The sequence below is a fragment of the Solea solea genome, chromosome 4, assembly GCF_958295425.1.
Source record: "Solea solea chromosome 4, fSolSol10.1, whole genome shotgun sequence".
NCBI classification, from domain to species: domain Eukaryota; kingdom Metazoa; phylum Chordata; class Actinopteri; order Pleuronectiformes; family Soleidae; genus Solea; species Solea solea.
The window spans coordinates 12,723,861-12,743,723 of NC_081137.1; the positions used below are offsets into that span (position 1 = coordinate 12,723,861).

The 19,863-nt window shown below is 40.0% G+C and overlaps 1 protein-coding gene across 2 annotated transcripts in view; it reads right to left on the reverse strand.

Moving 5' to 3' along the window:
* gabrb4 (gamma-aminobutyric acid type A receptor subunit beta4) overlaps positions 1 to 15,682 on the reverse strand; it is a 55,848-nt gene extending 40,166 nt beyond the window's left edge. For both annotated transcript variants that reach the window (XM_058627284.1, XM_058627283.1), the window contains exons 1-2: positions 14,466 to 15,682; positions 10,957 to 11,051 (exon numbers count right to left, since the gene is read on the reverse strand). In XM_058627284.1, coding sequence (XP_058483267.1) covers positions 10,957 to 11,051; positions 14,466 to 14,545 — 175 coding nt within the window. In that variant the 5' untranslated portion in view covers positions 14,546 to 15,682. The remainder of the gene's footprint in view (positions 1 to 10,956; positions 11,052 to 14,465) is intronic.
* Between the last annotated feature and the right edge of the window lie 4,181 nt (positions 15,683 to 19,863).

The following is a 19,863-nucleotide window of genomic DNA, read 5'->3' on the forward strand; positions in this document are numbered from 1 at the left end:
GCTTATGTTAGGTTCCTCTACAGTGCGCTGGGATAAATGCTTAGCCGAGCCATAACTGGGCTTTGAAATGTGACGGTCCTGTTGTGCAGGAACACAAATATAGAATAACGTAAAGACACTGAACCAATGGGACTTTGATCCTATTTAACATTATCCACATATGCGCTGAGTTTGCCTTTATATATATACATTTAAATCTAATATGTGAATGTTGTGCAATGCAAGTTTATTTTCCTTCTCAGACTTTTCAACTTTGATCCCTCTAAATCTGACTTTCGGAATAGTATTTTTTATTGTCACTTGATAATTAAACATGAAACTCAGTGAATTATTCAGTCGATTTTATGTCCATCACACCTACACTAATAAAAGAAAATGGTTGAAAAAAAACCCCCAATACTTCAACTTGGTAACACCTAAATGAAATAAGTTCATTCAAACTAAAGTAAGCAAGTTTTTCTTGGTATATAAACACTCACACGCAGGTTTGGGTAGTACTAAACTATAGTACTACCCAAGGTATACCTGGTATAGTACTACCCGTTATTGAGTTGTGTTTTTACTGCATGTGTATTTATACATTTTTGAATATTTAAGGGTTTTAGTTCTTAGCCTTCCTTTTTTTTTTTTCTTCTATTTATAACATTGTGAATTTTGCACTGTCAAAAGCTGGTGAGGAGCGTCTTTTCTCTCCATTGTTACTAAGAAGTTCTCACTTGTGTGACTGTAGCTCAGTGGGGAAGTGAGTTGTTTTTCAAGTTGAAGGTTGTGGGTTTGAACACACTGTCGCACAGGGTATATGGGTATAAAATATGTGTGATAGAAAACGTGCTGCACATACATGTATAAAAACAGACCTCTATCTATCTTAAAAATGGACTTGAGAAAGATATTAGATTTCATTATGGCTTTTAGAATGAATTAAAGCTGTTTTGTAGAGGTGAAAAAGCTGCTTCAAAAATCCCCACAGCCTCACAGAATCAGCAGGGACTTCCACAGTCACAGTCACCTCTCCGGTCACTTTTGTTTTATTCTCAGAAGACTGCAAAGTCACATTACTGTGGTGTTACTGTTCTGAGACAGGACATGTTCTCTTTTTGTCCTTTGTCTCTCAAAACAAGCCACACAAGAGAACGTCCATCAACACAGCTCGACAAAAAAAAGCTCCTGCGTATCCCCCACCCATTTCGAAAGTTACCTGAAATAATCACAGAGCAAATTATTACTGCAGTTGTGCACACTAAGGTCGATTTCGAAAACCTGCAAGACTTGCTTCACCAACAGGCTTCACATTGTAAATGTGCCCAGCGCAGCATCTTCTGTGAGACATTTACACCGACTCCAGTTTCTTTGTCATCCTGTTTATGCACATATACCCGCACGCTCGGCAAAAAACGAATTTTCTCTCCAGTGCACAATTGACGAAATACCATTTAAGACAAACTAAGCCAGTATCACTGTTCTTCGCTGCATACAAGGAACAAAATGCCTGAGTCGCCGAGGGAAGCGTCACACAACAGCGTTTGTGCCGAAAAAACTGAATTATATTCCATGTTCAAGACAGGAAGGAGAGAAAAATAATCAAACGAGCACTACAAATAAGATGTGAAACACACCGCTGCAAATACAAATACACCAAACAGAGTTTTAATGTAGCGATTCATTTATTATCAATTACCAAATAAATACACTATGATTACTCAAGGAATTCCGTTACGGTAACACTGTAGTATCTATCTATATCTAATAAAGCACTATCATGACCGCGACATGTTAATAGCAGTATATGTATTCATAAATAACATATTTCCATTTATTTGTATTACCTTGTGTCACATACTTTCCAGTTAAAGGAGCATGTACAGAAAACTGGACACGACATTAGCATCTTTCAGCTACTGTACCGTTACTATGGAAACCGTTTCACAGTCTCCTGTTTTGGAGAATACACATGTTCTTGCGATGCTCTATTTTGTGTGTATCCATACAGTTCTGCAGCAAAGTGTGTACTTTGAAACATATTTTACAGTTTATGGCCGATAAATTATCTGCATTCCATCGCCAGCAGGAACACGCATGTTCCCAGAATTTGTCACATGTTGCCCTTGGTGCTTTGTTAATGGTGGAGGCTGAGGCCATAAAAAAAACACATCCCTGTGATGACAGCTTGATTTGAAATATGTCCTCCAGAAGGACAAATGTGTGATGGAGGTGAGAGCCAAAGTGGGTCCCCTTATCTCATCCAAGTGAGTGGACATCACATTTGTCATGTGATTTTTCTTGTTTACGCCGAGATCAATACTGTCAATATCTCTGCCCAGAACCCTGAGCAAGTCTCCACATCGGTAGATTGTCATCCTATGTTTCCAGTTCCCATGTACAAATTACTAATGGTGACAAAAGCGGTGTCAGACCACCTTGCCCTTTTCCCTGACCGACTGAACATACCCCGCTCAGCCTAGACAGTCAATCACTGTGGTAAAAGGGAGCATGCGGGCAAATAAATAATCTCTTATGCTGGGCATACACTGTGTGATTAAATAAAAATATTGTTGTTTAATAACTAATAATCTATAAATAAAAGATATGTTTGGCCACCATCCTGGCTACTGATAAGTTTTTTTTTTTAAAGTTTCCAGGCAAAGAGAAATGACTCTGGTTGATTTGAGCATTTTTTCGGAAATGGCTGTTAGGATGAGGATGAGTTTGGCCTTGAAAGAATTAGTGGTATCTGGTATGCTACAGTCTTTCCAACTCTCTGCCTTAGAGGACGATTTGATACGTTTGATTCGGGAACAATATTTTTTTATTGTAAAACCGTTTTATTCCACGCAATTACATTTGATGAAATACAATTCTTTGTGTAATGTCGGCCCTGATTTCAACTCAGCATAATCAACATTTATACATTTATAACCCTTAATAGATACAGTACTTTTTATATTTCATGACACAGATAAAGAAGGGAGGATGCCTACAAGTCATTGTATAGACCCAGACAACTTGAGGCCAAATGCATGAACCAGCACCCTCATGCCCAGGGGCCTCACTTTGGCACTTGAGGGGAAAATGGAAAAATAAAATACAGAAAAGCCTTTTGGCCCTTCTAATACCCAACACTGCAATGTGTTTACTCTCAAACACTGAGAACCAAAAACTTTACAATTTCACTAATAGCAGAAATTGGAGCGGAAATAAAAACACTAAAAATACAATTCAAACACACACCAATTTTCAAATGTGTCAAAAAAAAGAATATCACATCCATTGTGTTAGATAAGAAATTCACTGACTGGCATGGGCAGTATTTTACTTTTTAACAAACACAAAATGTTTCTCCATGTGCACATGACAAAATGAGAAAGAAACAGGCTGTATTATTTTATAGTGCAACTTGAAATTTCATGTTATGGGTTAGCTGTTGGGTGTGACTATAAAGCAGTGTGTTAGAGACTAAAATAAAACTATTTAACAAGAGAAAGCACTTAGACGGCACCAACCTCTGGAAAGGCTGCACAGTTTTCCAAAGCGTTAGTGTGAGGTTAACAAATACTGGTTCCAGATTCATATATGAAGCATCATCAAAATCCAATTTCTTTTTTTTTTTATCTCTTTAGTTTTGGGGTTATGCTGCTCACAGGCAGACAGACAATGGCGGAGGTGCTAACTCCAGAAGGCAATACTTGTAAATGTAATATTTGTGAATATACTGAGAATGATTAATAATTAGATGAGCCCCTTGTGACACTGATTTAGCGAGGTCCCGTACTTCATTACACAACATAATGAATTTATTCAGATACATTTTATGGGTCACCACTTTTATGACAGCCAGTTTTCTCACACGCCAAAGCATCATGTGTGTACTGATGCCATGTGTGTCATCCTCTTAAATGACACCTTTGCTGTCAATGCCTAAGTGCTATAAACAATCCAACAATTACAAAGTTTTACTAACATGAGACAAAAATCACAAGGTAATCAGGTAATCTTTGTCAGCAGCTGATTAAAACACACATATAGGCTTTGTCGTTGAACAACGTCTAGTCATAGAAGTTAAGATGGGACCAAGCAGGTCAGCCGTAGTAAACTGAGAGTAAAAGAGCCCATGTTTGGAGGATGGGTCTCAAAAACACAGGGCTTATAACCATGACGACAAGTTGACATTTACCAAACCAAGTAGTTTTTGTGCCTAATCCAACCTCCCTGAGCACAATATCGCTGATTATGTGCAAGTGCCTCATACAACCACACTTCAAAAAGCCTGAAATTATCCCCTTGACCAAAATGCTTTGTGGTCAAAAGTTAACCACAGACAGGATTCACAAGATTCACAATCTTGTATTTGAATGGATGGTTGTACACTAGTGGCGAGTGCTCTAAGACAGCAAGGGAAGCTCAGCTTCCTCTAAAATGTGGTCAAATATGTATGTGAGCTTGACAGTGATTGGACAACAAATGCAGGAAAGTCATCACTTCCAGGGAAGCTGAGCTTCCACGACACTGGCCTTCTGCATGAAGATTGGAGGAATTGTCTGAATGGCAGAACCTGTGTTTGATTGATCGCGTTGCAGAAACATACAAGACAGTGGATTCTGCGAGGGAAGTCTGAAGACAAATAGCTGGCAGCCACCGAAGAACAGCTGTCTTTCGTTTCGCCCGTTGCCTCCATTTTTAAGTGACTCGCTCCACGGAGCAAAATGTAGATGTCATTACTAGATAGCCATCGCTCCGAGAAAACTACCACAAGCACGTTTGTTGACACATCTTTTTGTCGCTCTGCATATATCATCCAGGTCTATCCAATTGCCTGCAGAGGCATTTTCATCTATGTCCGTTGGTCACGCTTTGTGAACGTGGGAGATGACTACACCCTTTTCAGACTCTGGCATTAGCCACAGTACATGAACACCTGCAATGTCAGGGACACATGAAGAACATCTAAAATCCTGGTATGTAATGAATGATTACCACCATTACCGTGCTTCACTTGATGGCGGGTATGCTGTTATTTATATGAAAACTTGATTTGTGCCTAGTTTATTTATTTCAGATTAAAGTTACTTTTATTAAAGACAAGGGTCCCATTTGTGATTGTGATTTATTTATTTTAGATTATTTGATTTGTTTCAGGTTTATTTCAGGTTGAAGATTTTTTTTGTCATAGCTGATTCAGAACTGTCTTGTCTAAACTTATAACTTGATACACTTGCTGTACTTCTGCTCCTGGTTTCTCTCTTCTGTCTCTACCTCATCTCCCTCTTGTCCATTCTCTCCCCTTCCTCTCCTCTGTCCCCCATTTTTCCTTTCACCCCAACCGGTCGAGGCAGATGGTCACACATCTTTGAGTCTGGTTCTGTCAGAGATTTTTTCCTGTTAAAAGGGACTTTTTCCACTTGTGCTTGCTCATTGTGTGAATTGTTGGGTTCTACGCGCTCTATAATGTTGTAAAGGTTTCTGCTTTACTATGTACAGTGCCTTGAGATAATCTATGTTGAATTGAATTGAAATGCTATATTTATGTTTCATGCTTGTACTACACTGTATTTACTAATACAGATTAAAAAAACAGCATTTTGTTATGCTTTGATTTTGTAAAAGTGTGTGTGTGTGTGTAATGCTAACATTGGTTAGCATGTGGTGCAGCTATGCTAATAACAATGTGTCCGTTGTCTATTGTACATACGCCATTGTGTTTGTTTACATGATAACGTACCACATTCTTGAAGGTGTGTCCCATTTCATAGGGCTAGATTTTAATCAGTTCCAAACGGCTAATGCGAAGGTGGAAGGTGGGGGTGGTGGTAAAAATAAGAAATGAGATCGGCCCCTAAGTTTGGGAGCAGGATTTCCCTTCATTTTTGTGCATCGTTTTCTTCATTTGGTCACCATACATGGACCATGACTCTACATGGACTTTTTTTTTCTCAATTATATGTTAACGTGCAACCACATTGGTCCCTGCCAACAAGATGCATTAATCTTCCAGACAATGTTTGTGCCAACAGAGGACAACACAGAACAGAATAGGATCGCGCTCTGTCAAGCAATCATGTTAAGTTGTTGATAAAGTTCATGAGGCAAATCAAATAGGTTTTCTGTAGCAACCAGCCTATTTGAAAGAGCTGCACTCACACCATAGTGGAAACCATTGCAGGAAAAGGCTTCCTCCTTGTTGGCATTATAATTAACAGGACGCTGAGCTGACTGGAAGACAATCATTACTTTAAAGGCTTTCAGAGCAGGGCCCTCGTAAAGCTTCGTGAAGTTCACAGTACAGCCAGGTCACAATATGAAAACAAGTATCTGAATTTGCCGTTGTAGGTTACCATGTATACCAAAAAAAAAGATGAAGCTTAAAAAAGGTCTTACAACAGCTGACCTCTTTTGATGTCTGTAATTTAATCTTTTACTGGACACAGGCCAACTGTGATAACAAGGATTACCATGTATGTCACAGTAAGTTTCCTTAGTTCCCTATCATTCATCCCAGTAGCACTATCAGTTTGAATGTTGCACTTTTATATCCATAATGACTCCCATATCCAATGTGACTTGAAGCACAGAGTAGCCTGATACACTATAGCAACATATAATCACACACAGTTGAATGGTTTACTCCTTGACTCCCTATATACAAATATAATATATATATATATATATATTTATATACTCTGCACCTACTCTGATTGGTGTTTTTTTTCCAACATTCTCATCATCAAACGTATAAACATCCACTTAACGGGCTTTTTATAGCCTTTATAATTTTTTTTTTTTTTTTTTTACAAAAATGAAACTCCATAATATAAAATATAGAATACTAAGATCTATTAATACTTATATCCATGTCTCGAGGTTTTTACAGGTATCTATATATATATCAAATACAAGAAGAATCTTGTGGGTGCGCACTGAAAGTGACCAATCATAAGAGGGCCGGTGCCGTCTGTGCAGTAATATTATTTGCTTGTGAGCGTGTTAATGTTAGCATTAATGAACGCCCCATGTTCTAGCACACATCTTTCATACCCATCCACATGCTGTCAGCACAGCGGTCACGGGCAACGTGAAGGTTAAGTGTCTTGCCCAATGACACTTCGGAATGTAGACTAGCAGAGCGCCGGAATCAAACCCACAACCTTCCGGTTGAAAGACGGCTCGCACGACAATTAAAGTACAAATAAACTAAACTAAGCCAAATCAAATATGCGAGTGGTGTTCTGCTGCGATGACCCCTCCATGGGAACAGCCTGAGGACAACAACAGTGATTCAAAACGTGTTTAAACACTGACATTGGTGCAACCGTTGAAAAACGACCAAGGTCAGGTTACCTTGCTAAATCTGAGTTGACGCAGTATATCCGTCAGGTCATGTGGGTGTTGCAGTTTATTGTGGTTGTGGTGATTCAGGTATTTGACCATGAACACTAATTAATTAAAAGCTTCTCATATAATGCAAGTGAATAGAATATGGCAACGAAACAGAAATAATAACTATATCATTTAGCTCCCCGGCAAGTTCCAAATGATGGGAAAGCTGCCTTCCGTCTACGATTTCAGAGCTCTATTTCTCGATTTCTTGTTTGCTTTATAGATTAATGGGAGGAAGAGGGAAGTGATGAACGGTGACTGTCGCCTGTCGACACATGATTTTCCCGCTGATTTACACCGCTGACTGACAATGGATGTTATTTTAAATGTGGGTGTTGGTCAGGCGGTTGTCAGTGTCCAGCTTTGTGCTAAATTAAAACCCTCTTGGTTGAATCTCAAGAGCTGAAGGCCGTCAGCAGTTGTGTCACGGCAGAAGTGGCTGACTGATTTTCGAAATATCACGACATGATGGACTACAGCTCCTTGGCCTGAGGGTGAAGCACATGCAGCTTCTCTCTGCCTGCATACTCACTCTATGAAATGTGTTCTGACCACTGTGATGCATTCAAGGGCTGCGACACAACAGTCAGTTATAATAAACAAATCTAAGCAACCAATATAGAAAAAAAAGACAAAATAAATTACAAAAATACATGTACTGCAGTGTAAGTGAGACAAAGAGATAGTGTGACGTTATTTGTTCAATTAAATGCATGCATTGTTTAATGTTATATATGGCTAATTAAATGATTGCACAACAGCCCTCCTCCATATATCTTATAAACAAAAGCCAATTAGCTTCTTTGTCCTTACACAGAAATAAACTGCAATGTTTTGTGCATAATTCACGCATAATTTAATCATAACATTCGACAAATTGTATTGACTGGATTGCACTGTATAATGCGACGATACAGTATGACAAAGTGTTTTCTGCAACCTTCCTGCTGAATCTGCTTTCATTTGCACAACTGTGAGCTGTACTGTTGTTCGTGAGGAAGACAATGAGGCAGATGTGTTCGACCAGGAAGAAGGCACACGTAAGCACAGTCATGTAAAAGTGTACACACACTGACTTTGAAACGTTGTTTAACGTCTAAATGTTAAATGTGGTGTTTTCAAAAGCAATTATAGGTTGGATTCTGCAGACAAAGACGCAGAAAAAAAACCAAAACACACTAACTTCCTTTTTCCCACAGTCTACCATATGAGTAATCACGGGGGAAGTCGCTATTTACAACATGTTTGAATAATTTATTAAAACACTTGCAAGTGGCTTAAAGATATGTGTGTTTTCGTTGAATGTATCGTGGAACGCCATTGGGGTTAAATTTGATCCCATTTGGCGACCATGGCAGCTGACAGATTTGAAAAAAAAAAAAATCAATAACATAGGTCATAACACGGATCCTAATCAATGTGCCAAGTTGAATCCAAATTGGATTTAAAATGATTATCACTGTGACAAACAGAGAAACACCACTCTCTACGACACACCTGCCCACTACTGCGAAGACTCTTTTTTTCCCCCCCTTTCACTGAATCTTGAAACGACTCTGGAATGGCTGCAGTCCAAAGCACACAACAAAGACATCACCTCAACCAACCCACAGCATGTTCTTAACAAAAGCCAACATCAGCCTCACATATTTTGGCACACCAGTCTTCATCAGAGCATCTGTTTTTTGGCACAACAGCCAAACCAGATGAAGGTTATATGAAGAGGCTGCACCTGTTCTATGTTTTTTTTATCATTCTCATCAGGTGTGTTGCAGTAGCAGAACAGACAGACGGATGCGTGTGGCCTGTTTCATCGCATACTGGTGAAGAAAATACATTAAAAACATCATTTGTTACTTTTCCAATTTAGCAATTTCCTTTGACAAATAAAAGATTGTTGTAGATTTAAAAAAAAAAAAAATCTGCAGCCTTTACATGAGATAACTGTGGGGTTTGCAAGCATGTCAACATGTATTTTCAGATTCATCTTCCCCCTAAATATAAATCACTGGTTGGAGAGAACTACAGCTGGAGCAATTTTTAAATTGTGACATTCTATTGTGTTGTTTGCGCTTGTTAAATTAACACCATGCTCTGTGGAAAGCCTCCTTTGTTCTTTCTTCTTCTTTTTTTACATGTTTATATAAAGCTTTCGGATATGTGTGTGTGCACAGCGGCAACAATAAAGCTGGTACTGAAATTAATAGGTACAACCTTGTATACGGCGCTGGATTAGAACCATCAATATGGCTGTCAGAACAGTGGGGTGATGTTAACAGTGAATGGCCTTGAATGGGCCAAGCCTCACATGCAGTAAGTCAAAGCCATAAAATGGGAATCAACCTCTTTTAACTGATCCTCCATGTTCTGAAATTGCAATATATATATATATATATATAGGTATAGTTTTTCAGAATGACAATATACCCAATTAAACAATTGCAATAGCAATGAAATTATAATCTTATAAATTTAGTTTCAGATTTTGATTTATTCAGTACAACAACCAATGGGAGGTTTTTGTATGCAATAGCAAAAAAATAATACACAAAGGTGTATTTTTTTTTTTTATTTGTTCAATTTGTTTAATTTTTATCTCAGTTTGTGTCGGCGACTCACTGTCTGGGTCTATGTTGGCAGTGAACCCGGAGCAGTCGGACATGAGCACTGCTCATTTGTCACGAGCCATATATTGTTGTCATTGCAATATTCACCAACGTTATCACATTTTCCTCGTACTGCACAGTATTTATCGCAAACAGGCCCATTATGTTGCCTGTTTGAACAAGCCCTCGACTCACACAGGCCTCCTGAAAACCATACGTTCACCCTATTGGCTGAATATTCATAAACAGGAACCTATTACTGGTGCGAATTTGCTAAAAGCAAAGTGTAAAACAGAGTAAAAGAAAATAAGTGGCGAAATGTAACTGCTTGGAACGTCACAAAAACTATGCTAATATTATGTCACTTGCTGAGTGACATAGTATTTAGCCTTTAATCACAATTCACATACACGGAAAAATACAAACATGATTTTTTTTCCCCCAATGATGTCCATATTCATGAGTAAAATGCACTAAAATGTCGCCTGAAAAAAGAGACAGAGAACTGGGAAGAGCATAATTGCTCTGGTACATTTGTAATACATAATTGGAGCCTTTTGAATAGCTTCAGTAAAACAGTCAGCCCAAATGACATAAACTAATGACTTATCCCTCCCCCGCACCTTCTATTTTTAGCAATGATCAAAATCCCATTATTCTTAGAAGCAGATGCACGAGATGCGCAATTTCCAATAAAATTTAATGGGGCAAAAGTGTTTTCCCTTATCTGCAAATCAATACAATCACTATTTTTTTTTTTTTTTTTTTTTGTAAAACATAGTGTTCTGCACGTGTCCCAATTCTCCAGAAGCAGCCATCCTTAGCATGATATAGCCATGCCCTGTATTTTGCCACAGGACTCCGACTCCGACGGTTTCTCAGGGAAATGACTCATAAACACTGTGCCCCAGTGTATAAAGCTGGAATTGTAAATACCCTCAAGAAAAAAAGCGAAAACAGACGCAGTCGCAGCACGTACCTCCAAAATCAGGCCTTAAACGGATGTCATATCCCTTCAGCAGTTTGTCCACGGTGGTCTTGGCCAAAGACATTCCAGTGCTTCCAGTGGAGGAGCTGAGGGCAGAAAAACAATGACAACAGTAGGTATTTTAAAGCACATAGACGTTTTGTTTCTCATACTGTATGATGAAGCCTGGGAAAAGACTCATCCGTGTTGTCTGTCTCATGCTCCAGTCTTTGTTTGTTGTTTTATTCTTGCATTCTTGGCAGTCGCCGCCTAATAGTTAACACCCCCACACACTGTCCAACTTGCATTGATAAAAATTTCATTGCAATGTTTTGGTGATTAAAAAGTGCTTTTTGGAAGTGGGAAGCCATCTTAAGTAGGAGTGGCTGTGACCAGTGAGCAGTTACACAGCGACAGGTGTCAATCCAAAACATCTATCACTATTAGAAAGAGTCTCATCAATCAGACTCCATATAAAACAGTTTCAACAATACATTTCTATACTGGCTGTTCAGTGCGATATGGTTTGGTTTCCTCGATCAATAATACATAATATGTGAAATGGTATGGTATGTCAGAAAGCAGGGTGAAAAAAAGATTTTGCTTTGGAGGAAATACTACACACAATTCTTCGTGGACTAATGAGATTGAAGCCGTTGTTGATTTCCAGTTTATGAACACAATTAAAAGTTAGGTAATGGCTACATTTGGTAGATTTAAACATGTTCAGGAAACAAATTGAGAGTAAGTTATATTTTGTTCAACCTCAAAATTTTTGAATTAAGAATACCCACACTGAAATAAATATATATGTTTTTTTTCAATGCAAGAAATATTCTGTTGCACTGTATACAAGTAATATTTGTAATGCATGTTCTACTCTGGTTTATTGGGTTATATCTATCTAATAATTGTGTCTTGTAATAACATTTTGAAATAGTTGGTGTCAAAACCAAAACTGGATAAAACACTAAAGGTGCTAATTCACCTTTCTCTTCCATCTACTGACTTTGATTAAAATTCAAATAGTTGAAGTAAAACGCAATATTGAGATTTCTTTTTGCTCTTTTGCCAGTGGTGAACCTCCATGAAAAAGACGTTTATGTTAGCAACTTTGCTAACATAAACGGGTTGTGATCTAGGCAAGCTAATGCTAGTATTTTGGTTGTAGGATGTTAGCATATATGAACACAAATGTAATGGTAAATCACGTAGTCTTCTCTGTTTGACCTGAAAAGTGAAATCTGACACTATGAGAGAGTGTTAAGAAAACCTAACACTGGTTATAGAAGTATGGATTTTTTTTAACTGGTAAGAACGATGTTAAACTAGACTTAAAGTGACACCTCGGTCGTACGCGGGAATGCTAGCATTGCTAGCCTACTGGGGGAGCACCGTACACAATACACCTGAGCATTTTATTGATTTAAATTTGGGGATTCCAGCACAGCGTTGTATCGTAATGTCAGGCCTCATTGGTCTTAGGCGTGGAGACAGACTTCCAACCCTCAGAGGGCAAATACCGTCCACACATAGTCTGCGTGAGTGACACATGTAACATGGGTGCCGTGACCCGCATCACCTGACCGAGAGCAGCTCTCCAGCTGAGGTTTCTTGTTGCGGGAGAGGGTTCGACGAGAGTGCGAGGGGAAGAAGGCTGGTTAAAACTGTTCCCCCGACAGACGCACTAGCCCTCTGCTGAGCCGGGGAAGCCCCGTTCAATTAGCTCATGGGCAGTGCAGCTGTTCATCAAGCTGGCCAGGAGCTACAGGACTTGTGGGTCTGACACCTGACAGCATCATTACACTACAAGAGAGGAGCAGTGACAGCTGAAACACAGGCAGGATTACACCCTTATTGTTTGGTATTTAGGGACATGATTGTCATGGGATCAGTCGAAGCGTTCCGATTGAACAAAAGACAAAGCTCCATATGCGCACCCCAGGAAGACTGACCAGAGTTTGATGTGTGAGTCAGAGAAGCTGAGAATTTTTTTGTCTATTTATGATGTCAAAAAGAATGTGCCATTTAGTAAAATGCCCTTTTATGTGTGCTGAATGCTTGAAACAACTTAATCTGTGCTTCAGGAAGGGAACATTTGCTAAATCTGCCAAGCCTGAAAGAGAAGGCAGAACGTTGCTGTTTAAATCACAAACCTTTGTATTGAACTGAAATGTATTGGAATATTGAACGAACCACTGCAACAGTCATGTTTGTGTATGTATGGAGGCATAAGGACTTGCCCACTTTTGTGCATGACACATAAATAACCATACAATCGATGAATCCAGAGGTTCCTAACCAATCCCCCCCCTCCCACACACACACACACACTTAGCAGTTTAATAATTTGTGTAAAATATAGATGACTCAGCATTTAATTCATTTTTGAATTATTAGCACTCACAACTCAATTTAAGGGTTTCCAAATGAATTAAGGGTCTTGTATCACAAAAGTGCAATGTTTGAAAAAGATGATGGGAAAGTAAGTATACTATCTTTTTTTTTTGGGGGGGGGAGTATGGATTGTACTGCATTTTAAGATGTTGTGTGCTCTCTTTATTGTTAGTGTGGTGTGTGTGTGTGTGTGTGTGTGTGTGTGTGGGAGGGAGGGACCCTCTCTGTATACAATCCTAAAAATTTGGCTCTCCCTCAAGGAAAACTATTGGAAACCACTGGTCAGTCGATCATAATGGAGTCCAAATGTCAAAACAACAGCGGGCAGGTCCTTTTCTGGAGCACTGACATGTCAGAAGTGAGGCTGCATAGGAGGAGGACTGCAGACATGGACGATTACATGGGCCACGAGGGGTTTTATTGTTCACAGCACCGATCAGGAGGTTCTGACACACTGTGATGAGCTTCATTAAGGCTTGTGCAGTAAATCATTGTGTAAACATCATATGCAGGGCCTGCACTGAAATCTAACAGGCTGTTGTCTCTCCTGTCTGGAGAGGAGCAGCAGCAGCTGATGATGATGATGGTGATGATGATGATGATTTCATTTTTTTTTTGATATTCCTAATTTGATTCAGTCATGTCATGGATCATAATATTACCTTGCAATTTGAGATGGGATATCAGTATAGGCCTCGTCACAATAGAACCCCATATAGCACATCTGGCTGCTTGTGGCGTAATCAATCGATGATCGAATGATTGATCCAATTAGGGGACAACCCTGGGCTGTCATTCATGAGTGTGATCATGCTGAAAAGTCGCCACCATTATATGCATACATGAACATCCCCGTTTTGATAGAGGGAGTCGGTGATGTTTCACAATAGGTTTGACACCGACAGCATGCACGCGCATGTTTTTACGCTCGCGAGCGCCACAGCAGCGTCTATTATAGAGCATATATTGACAGCACTGCCCCTAATAAGTGGGCCCGGGAACCCCGTCAATGCGATTTGCGCGATCCCAGCCTTTTATTGATTTGTTAAAACATACATTTGTGTGATTTTTCCTTTTTTTTTTTTTGTTCTATCTTAAAATCCAAAGCTGGTGTGTTTCCTTACCTTTGAACAAAGCATACGAAGGACAAAGCCGCCACAGCAGAGAAAATTCCACATAATTTATCTTCTTGACGACCCAACATCTCCACAAATCCTTGGATATAGTTTCTATAATCCAACCAGTGCAGTGGTCCTCCCCCCCGGAAAAAATGCCCAAAGTAACAAAATGGCAATCAAAAAAAAAAAAGAAGAATAATTGCCCCCTTTTTAAAAAAGAAATGTCAAATAAACAAGCCTACATCTACGCATGCGATGTCTTCATCTCAAACAGGCGTCTTGATTTCAATTTCTGAAAAGACTAAATCGTGTAATTGGCCCCCGCTGTTTTCCCCAGCTATGGAAATCCGTGCAGGTCACAGAGCCCCTCTACTAACACCACAAGATCAGACATCTTGCTCTTCTTCTAAAATATAGCAGCATCTACGGCAGTTCATAAATGACAAGTATTTGCTCCACTACAAAACAAACAAACACGGGCATGAATGAGTGAGCAGCCGCCTCAAATCGGTGGATGAAATTTCCCAGTCCAAATCTGCAGAAGAGGCATGGTTCCAGCGACGCTGCTGCTGCTGATGCTGCTGCTGCTGTGGCGCCAGACTATTCCACTATGTGATGTTGTTCAAAGATATTTGCTATAGAGCTGCTGATCAGTTGAAGAGGAGAAGGTGGGTTGTATTAAAAGAAAAAAAAAAAAAGAGAAAAGAAAAATGAAATCTTAATTCCCCCCCCTTTTTTTTCTTCTTCCTCTCCTCACTCCTCTTCTCGCAGCTGCTGCTGCTGCTGATGCTGATGATGTAGATCAGCGCAAAGTCACTGAGGGGAAAATGCACATTGAACAAGCAGTGGGTAATATCTGATGCAGACGTCAGAGGAGCCTATATCGCTCCTCTCTGGCGGAGGAGAAGGAACAACAACAACAACAAAAAAAATAATCAAAAACTACATGCCGAGAAATACGGATGGCTCCTCATAGGCAAGCGCATGGATCACCGTCACAGCGTCGGGTCTCATGTCAAAGATGCCACACACACACACACACACACACACAAAGAAAAGCTCTACAGTCTCTGGACGGTCCGTGCACTTGCAACCGCTGTCCAGCGTTAAAGGGCGTCTGAGCGCGTTAATATGGTCCACGCGTGTTCTCCTCCCAACACTGAGCAAATGACAGACACTCAGCAGCCACAGAGAGACATGATCACAGGGAAGCTCGTCTCTCTGTGCCTATCTCTCTCTCTCTCTCTCTGTGTGTGTGTGCGTATCTCTCTCTCTTCCTGTCTCTCTCCCTTTACGTTGTTATTATTTTTTTCTTCCGATTTTATTTAAAATTCAAATAATAATAATAATCTATTAGGGGTTGGAGAGGGAGGGAGGGAGGCGGGTGGAGGGGGTGGGGGGGGACACCTAAGGTGAATTCCTGCGCGACAGCCTGTTCATGCGCTGGATTGTGTCTGTCTGGGAGCCATTAACATGCTGGGAGTGTGTGTGTGTGTGTGTGTGTGGTGTCTCCATGCCTTTCACGCACGCGCACACGCGCACGCACACGCTCAACAAAACATCCACCATCTCTAACCTTAACCATTATGAGCTAATGCCCTTACCTCAAAAGTAACCCAGCCACGACTCACCATCTTACTTCTAACCATAACTCACAAAATAGCTTCTGTCGAACTGGCACCAGGTTTTGGTCCCCATGTGGACTACAGGTCCTGATAAGATCAGTGTTTCTAACAGAAAACATCCCAAAATGTGTGGCATTAAACTTGCTCTGGGACTCATCCCCAACATGACCACATAATGCTATAATCTGAACTCAGAAAAGAGTTTCTGCCTCCTTAGGACCAGGTTTTGGTCCCCATGTGGACAACAGGTTGTGAAAAGCTCGGTGTTTCTCCCAGAAAAGTTTGTGAAACTATGATTTGTCAGGACTCTGCATTGACTCACAGAGACTTATACCTGACCGTTACCACCAGTTAATGCCTTACCTTACCTAACCTCATCTTTACTCCTCAACAGCTCCTCAACAGATCCTCAGAAATCACACTGATTTATTAGGACTAGACTTTGGTGCCCAGGATAACTGCTGTACCTGGAAAAGTCTGTTTTCTTCTTAAAGGCCCTGAAGAGGTAACAAAAAACAAGTATACGATCACGTATTTGCACATTTTTAATACGTATTTAATTCAGCTGCGTATCAATACACAGGACTCGAGCCTTTGTGTTTGAGACATAAACATCCTTGCTTGAAATTGCTAACCCCCGCACGTCACAATTTCAAGAATCACACAAGCTTGTGTTTTATACAGAGGAGGAGGTTTTCTTCAGGGATCTCTGTGCTGTCCAGTTGCTAGGCAACCCAGCCAGCACTGATGCAGTTGTGGTGATTCGAAGGCTATGCGCAAAGGCTCATTTAAAGGAGTAGACCCGATGCTGTCACCACCGTGGTGTCAGTGGGACAAAAGCAAGACAAGCAGTCGAGGCACAGCTGAGCCACCTCTGCTATGATGGCTTCACAATGAAACATGTAAAAAGAGATGTGGCAAGTCAGGGATTTACAACACTCCACTTTTGCTTCATCATCATCAGTTCTCCTCGGCGTTATCAGCGCCACGAGCACTCTGACAAATAGCAAAAGTCAATCAATTCCTGCAGCCTCAGTCTATAGTCTCACATTTGTTGCTGTGGGATATTCTGTGCTGACCTCCCCTCACTCAGACACAAGGAGAATTCACTGTGTTCCTCCCACACGAGTGACGTCACGGCTCCATACACAATGGATAGGAAGTGACGAAGTAGAAAAACAGAGCACTTGAGGTAGGATTTCTGGTTTCGAGGTGATTATGTGAATCTTACAAGAATGTCGATAAAAAAAAAAAATAGATTAATTATGCACTTGTGTGGTGGTTCAAGGAGAAAGACGTGGCTCGTGACCCCATTAACAGGGCTGTCTTCACCCCCCGAGCAATATGACAGAATGTGGACATTTAAATTAGAATGGAATCAGTATCACATAGTGAACATTAAAGGGCATCACCATGATTGACCATGACATGGTACTTAAAGCAATATTTGAAGGTTTTTTTGAACGGTGGTTGTATATTGAAACATGGTTGGACACTGAAAACATGGCTGCAAGTAGGGAAACATGGAGATGACTACTATGTTTTAAAAACATGTTTTTTTTTGGACTAGAAACTGAAGTTTGTAAACTGCTCATTCCCAGACACCAAAGCCCATGAAGAGAATCTGTGATTTGACCTCATGGCACACAGTGAGTTCAGAGTTTTTGATCCACTGCTGCCTCCATCAGTAAGCGGAAACATGTGACTTTGTGACTGCAGACGAGTAGCTCTGGTGTCGCCGTGAGCTAAAAATGTTGATTTCCTCTATGGACTTTGGTGTAGGAGAGTAAGCGGCTCATAGAAAAAAAACCACTTTAATGTCACGTGATCTGCAAGATTCAGACATGCATGAACAATTCCTATTTGCTGCAGCCCAGGAGAGAACATGCACACCTATGATCAGATTTCATGGATGGTTATAAATCTGCTTCAAAGAGATTTAATTATGAATGAGTGCAAACATTAATCAAATATGATATGGAGGTCCACTCACTACTCTGCGCGGACACACTGAGGAAGAATATGACATGACTTCTACTTATTTGGTCAGGAATGGTATTAATTATTCACTATCTTACCAACATCTTCTTAGAAATCACAACTTTGCCACCATGCAGTTTCTATACATCAGGTAACTGTCCTAACATGTACAATTTCAACATACATGAATGGCTATTTTTTTTTAACACAAATATGCTGTATGTACCGGTTTAACAATGCCAATTATTTATTGTAATATGTGTTAATATGTATAATTCCATAACATGCACTTTTGCTGTCCATTGAGAGAGCTTTTGTTTTGAGATATACTGTATAAGTTTCCCTATTGTCCATTTTCTCTCAATCTTGTCTAGCAGCTTCCTTATTTGTACATTTTATTATGTTTTCTTGTCACGTGTGACCATCTTTTCGTTGGTTTTATGTCCTTTCCGACAGAAATCAAACAGAGACTGCCTCCAAAATAGTTTGTTGTTTGGCCCTGGCTCTTTTTTGACTCAACACTCCACTGGTTAAATTGGCAGACTCAAATTTTGTTTACATGTTTCTGACACAAACACGTTCAGGGGATTTAGAAAAGGCTGACATTATTCGTCTGGCTATTTAACATTTGATAAGCTCATATTCAAAGGTATTTTTTGCATGAGTTGCTGAAAAAATGAAACAAAGGTAGAATATGATCAATTCACAATAGCATAAAGGTGAATTTTGCCATCAGAACTCTGTTTCCTGCCTGATATCAGGTTTAAGGAACAGCAGACAATCAGGTTTTAATATGACAAACCTTATCTCTCAGAAGAGTATGTCATATTGCCTATTGACTATAGCATAACAAGTATCATGCATTAATCTACAATATAATGCAGGTTCAGCACTACCTGATAAAACCCATTAACGAGTAAAGCAAAATCTCCCAGTGCGAGAGCCTCGGTGCAGCCGCAGACCTGCCACCTGTGTATTAATGTATTCATTGACAGTGTCACTGAATGAAATAATGTTGATTTAGCAGCAAACGTGACACGCCATTTGACATGGCCACCGAGGGTTTGGCATGGCCCTGACAACCTCGTTACACAGTGGGCCTCCATCTTTGAATTTGTGGTATTTTCTTGACCTCACACTGATGATAGAATGGTTTTAAAATCCCCTTCAGGAAATCAATAGATGGGCTGCATCTCATCTTATCTTGTGATTCAGTGATTTAAATGCAAATGAATCATCAGGTTGGGAATAAATTGGCTTAAAGGACCAGTGTGTAGGATTTAGGGCATCTATAGGAATAAATGGAATATAGTAATCATATATTTTAGAAGATTTAATTGTATGAAAGTAAGAATGGTTGTATTTCTATGAGTTCCATTTTAATGGAGCGGGTTACCTGCCGTGATTCTAACAAGCGCTGACTCTAGAGAGGATCTTTCATGTTTCAAGTACTGTCTCCTGCACATGTGGAAAGTGAAGGTTTTGGAGAGGGCAATTTCGTGGGTTGTAGCCTACATGCTGGCCATTTAAGCATTTCCCCCCCAGGGATCATTAAAGTATTTCTGATTCTGGGTTAAAATCCCTGGAAAAGACACCAAGCTCTATGATAGTGTCACAGAGCATTTTCTGTATGCATAAATAAACAGGGCCTGAAATGAGCTTCACCTGTTTCAAATACCAGAGTTATTCTTGCAACCATTGGAGGCGCCCCCTGGTGGCTAACTGCTAGGTCTGTTCCTACTTCCTGGGCTTCACTTTTCAAACCAGAGGGCTAAGTCAATTTTGTTTTTATTACAGTC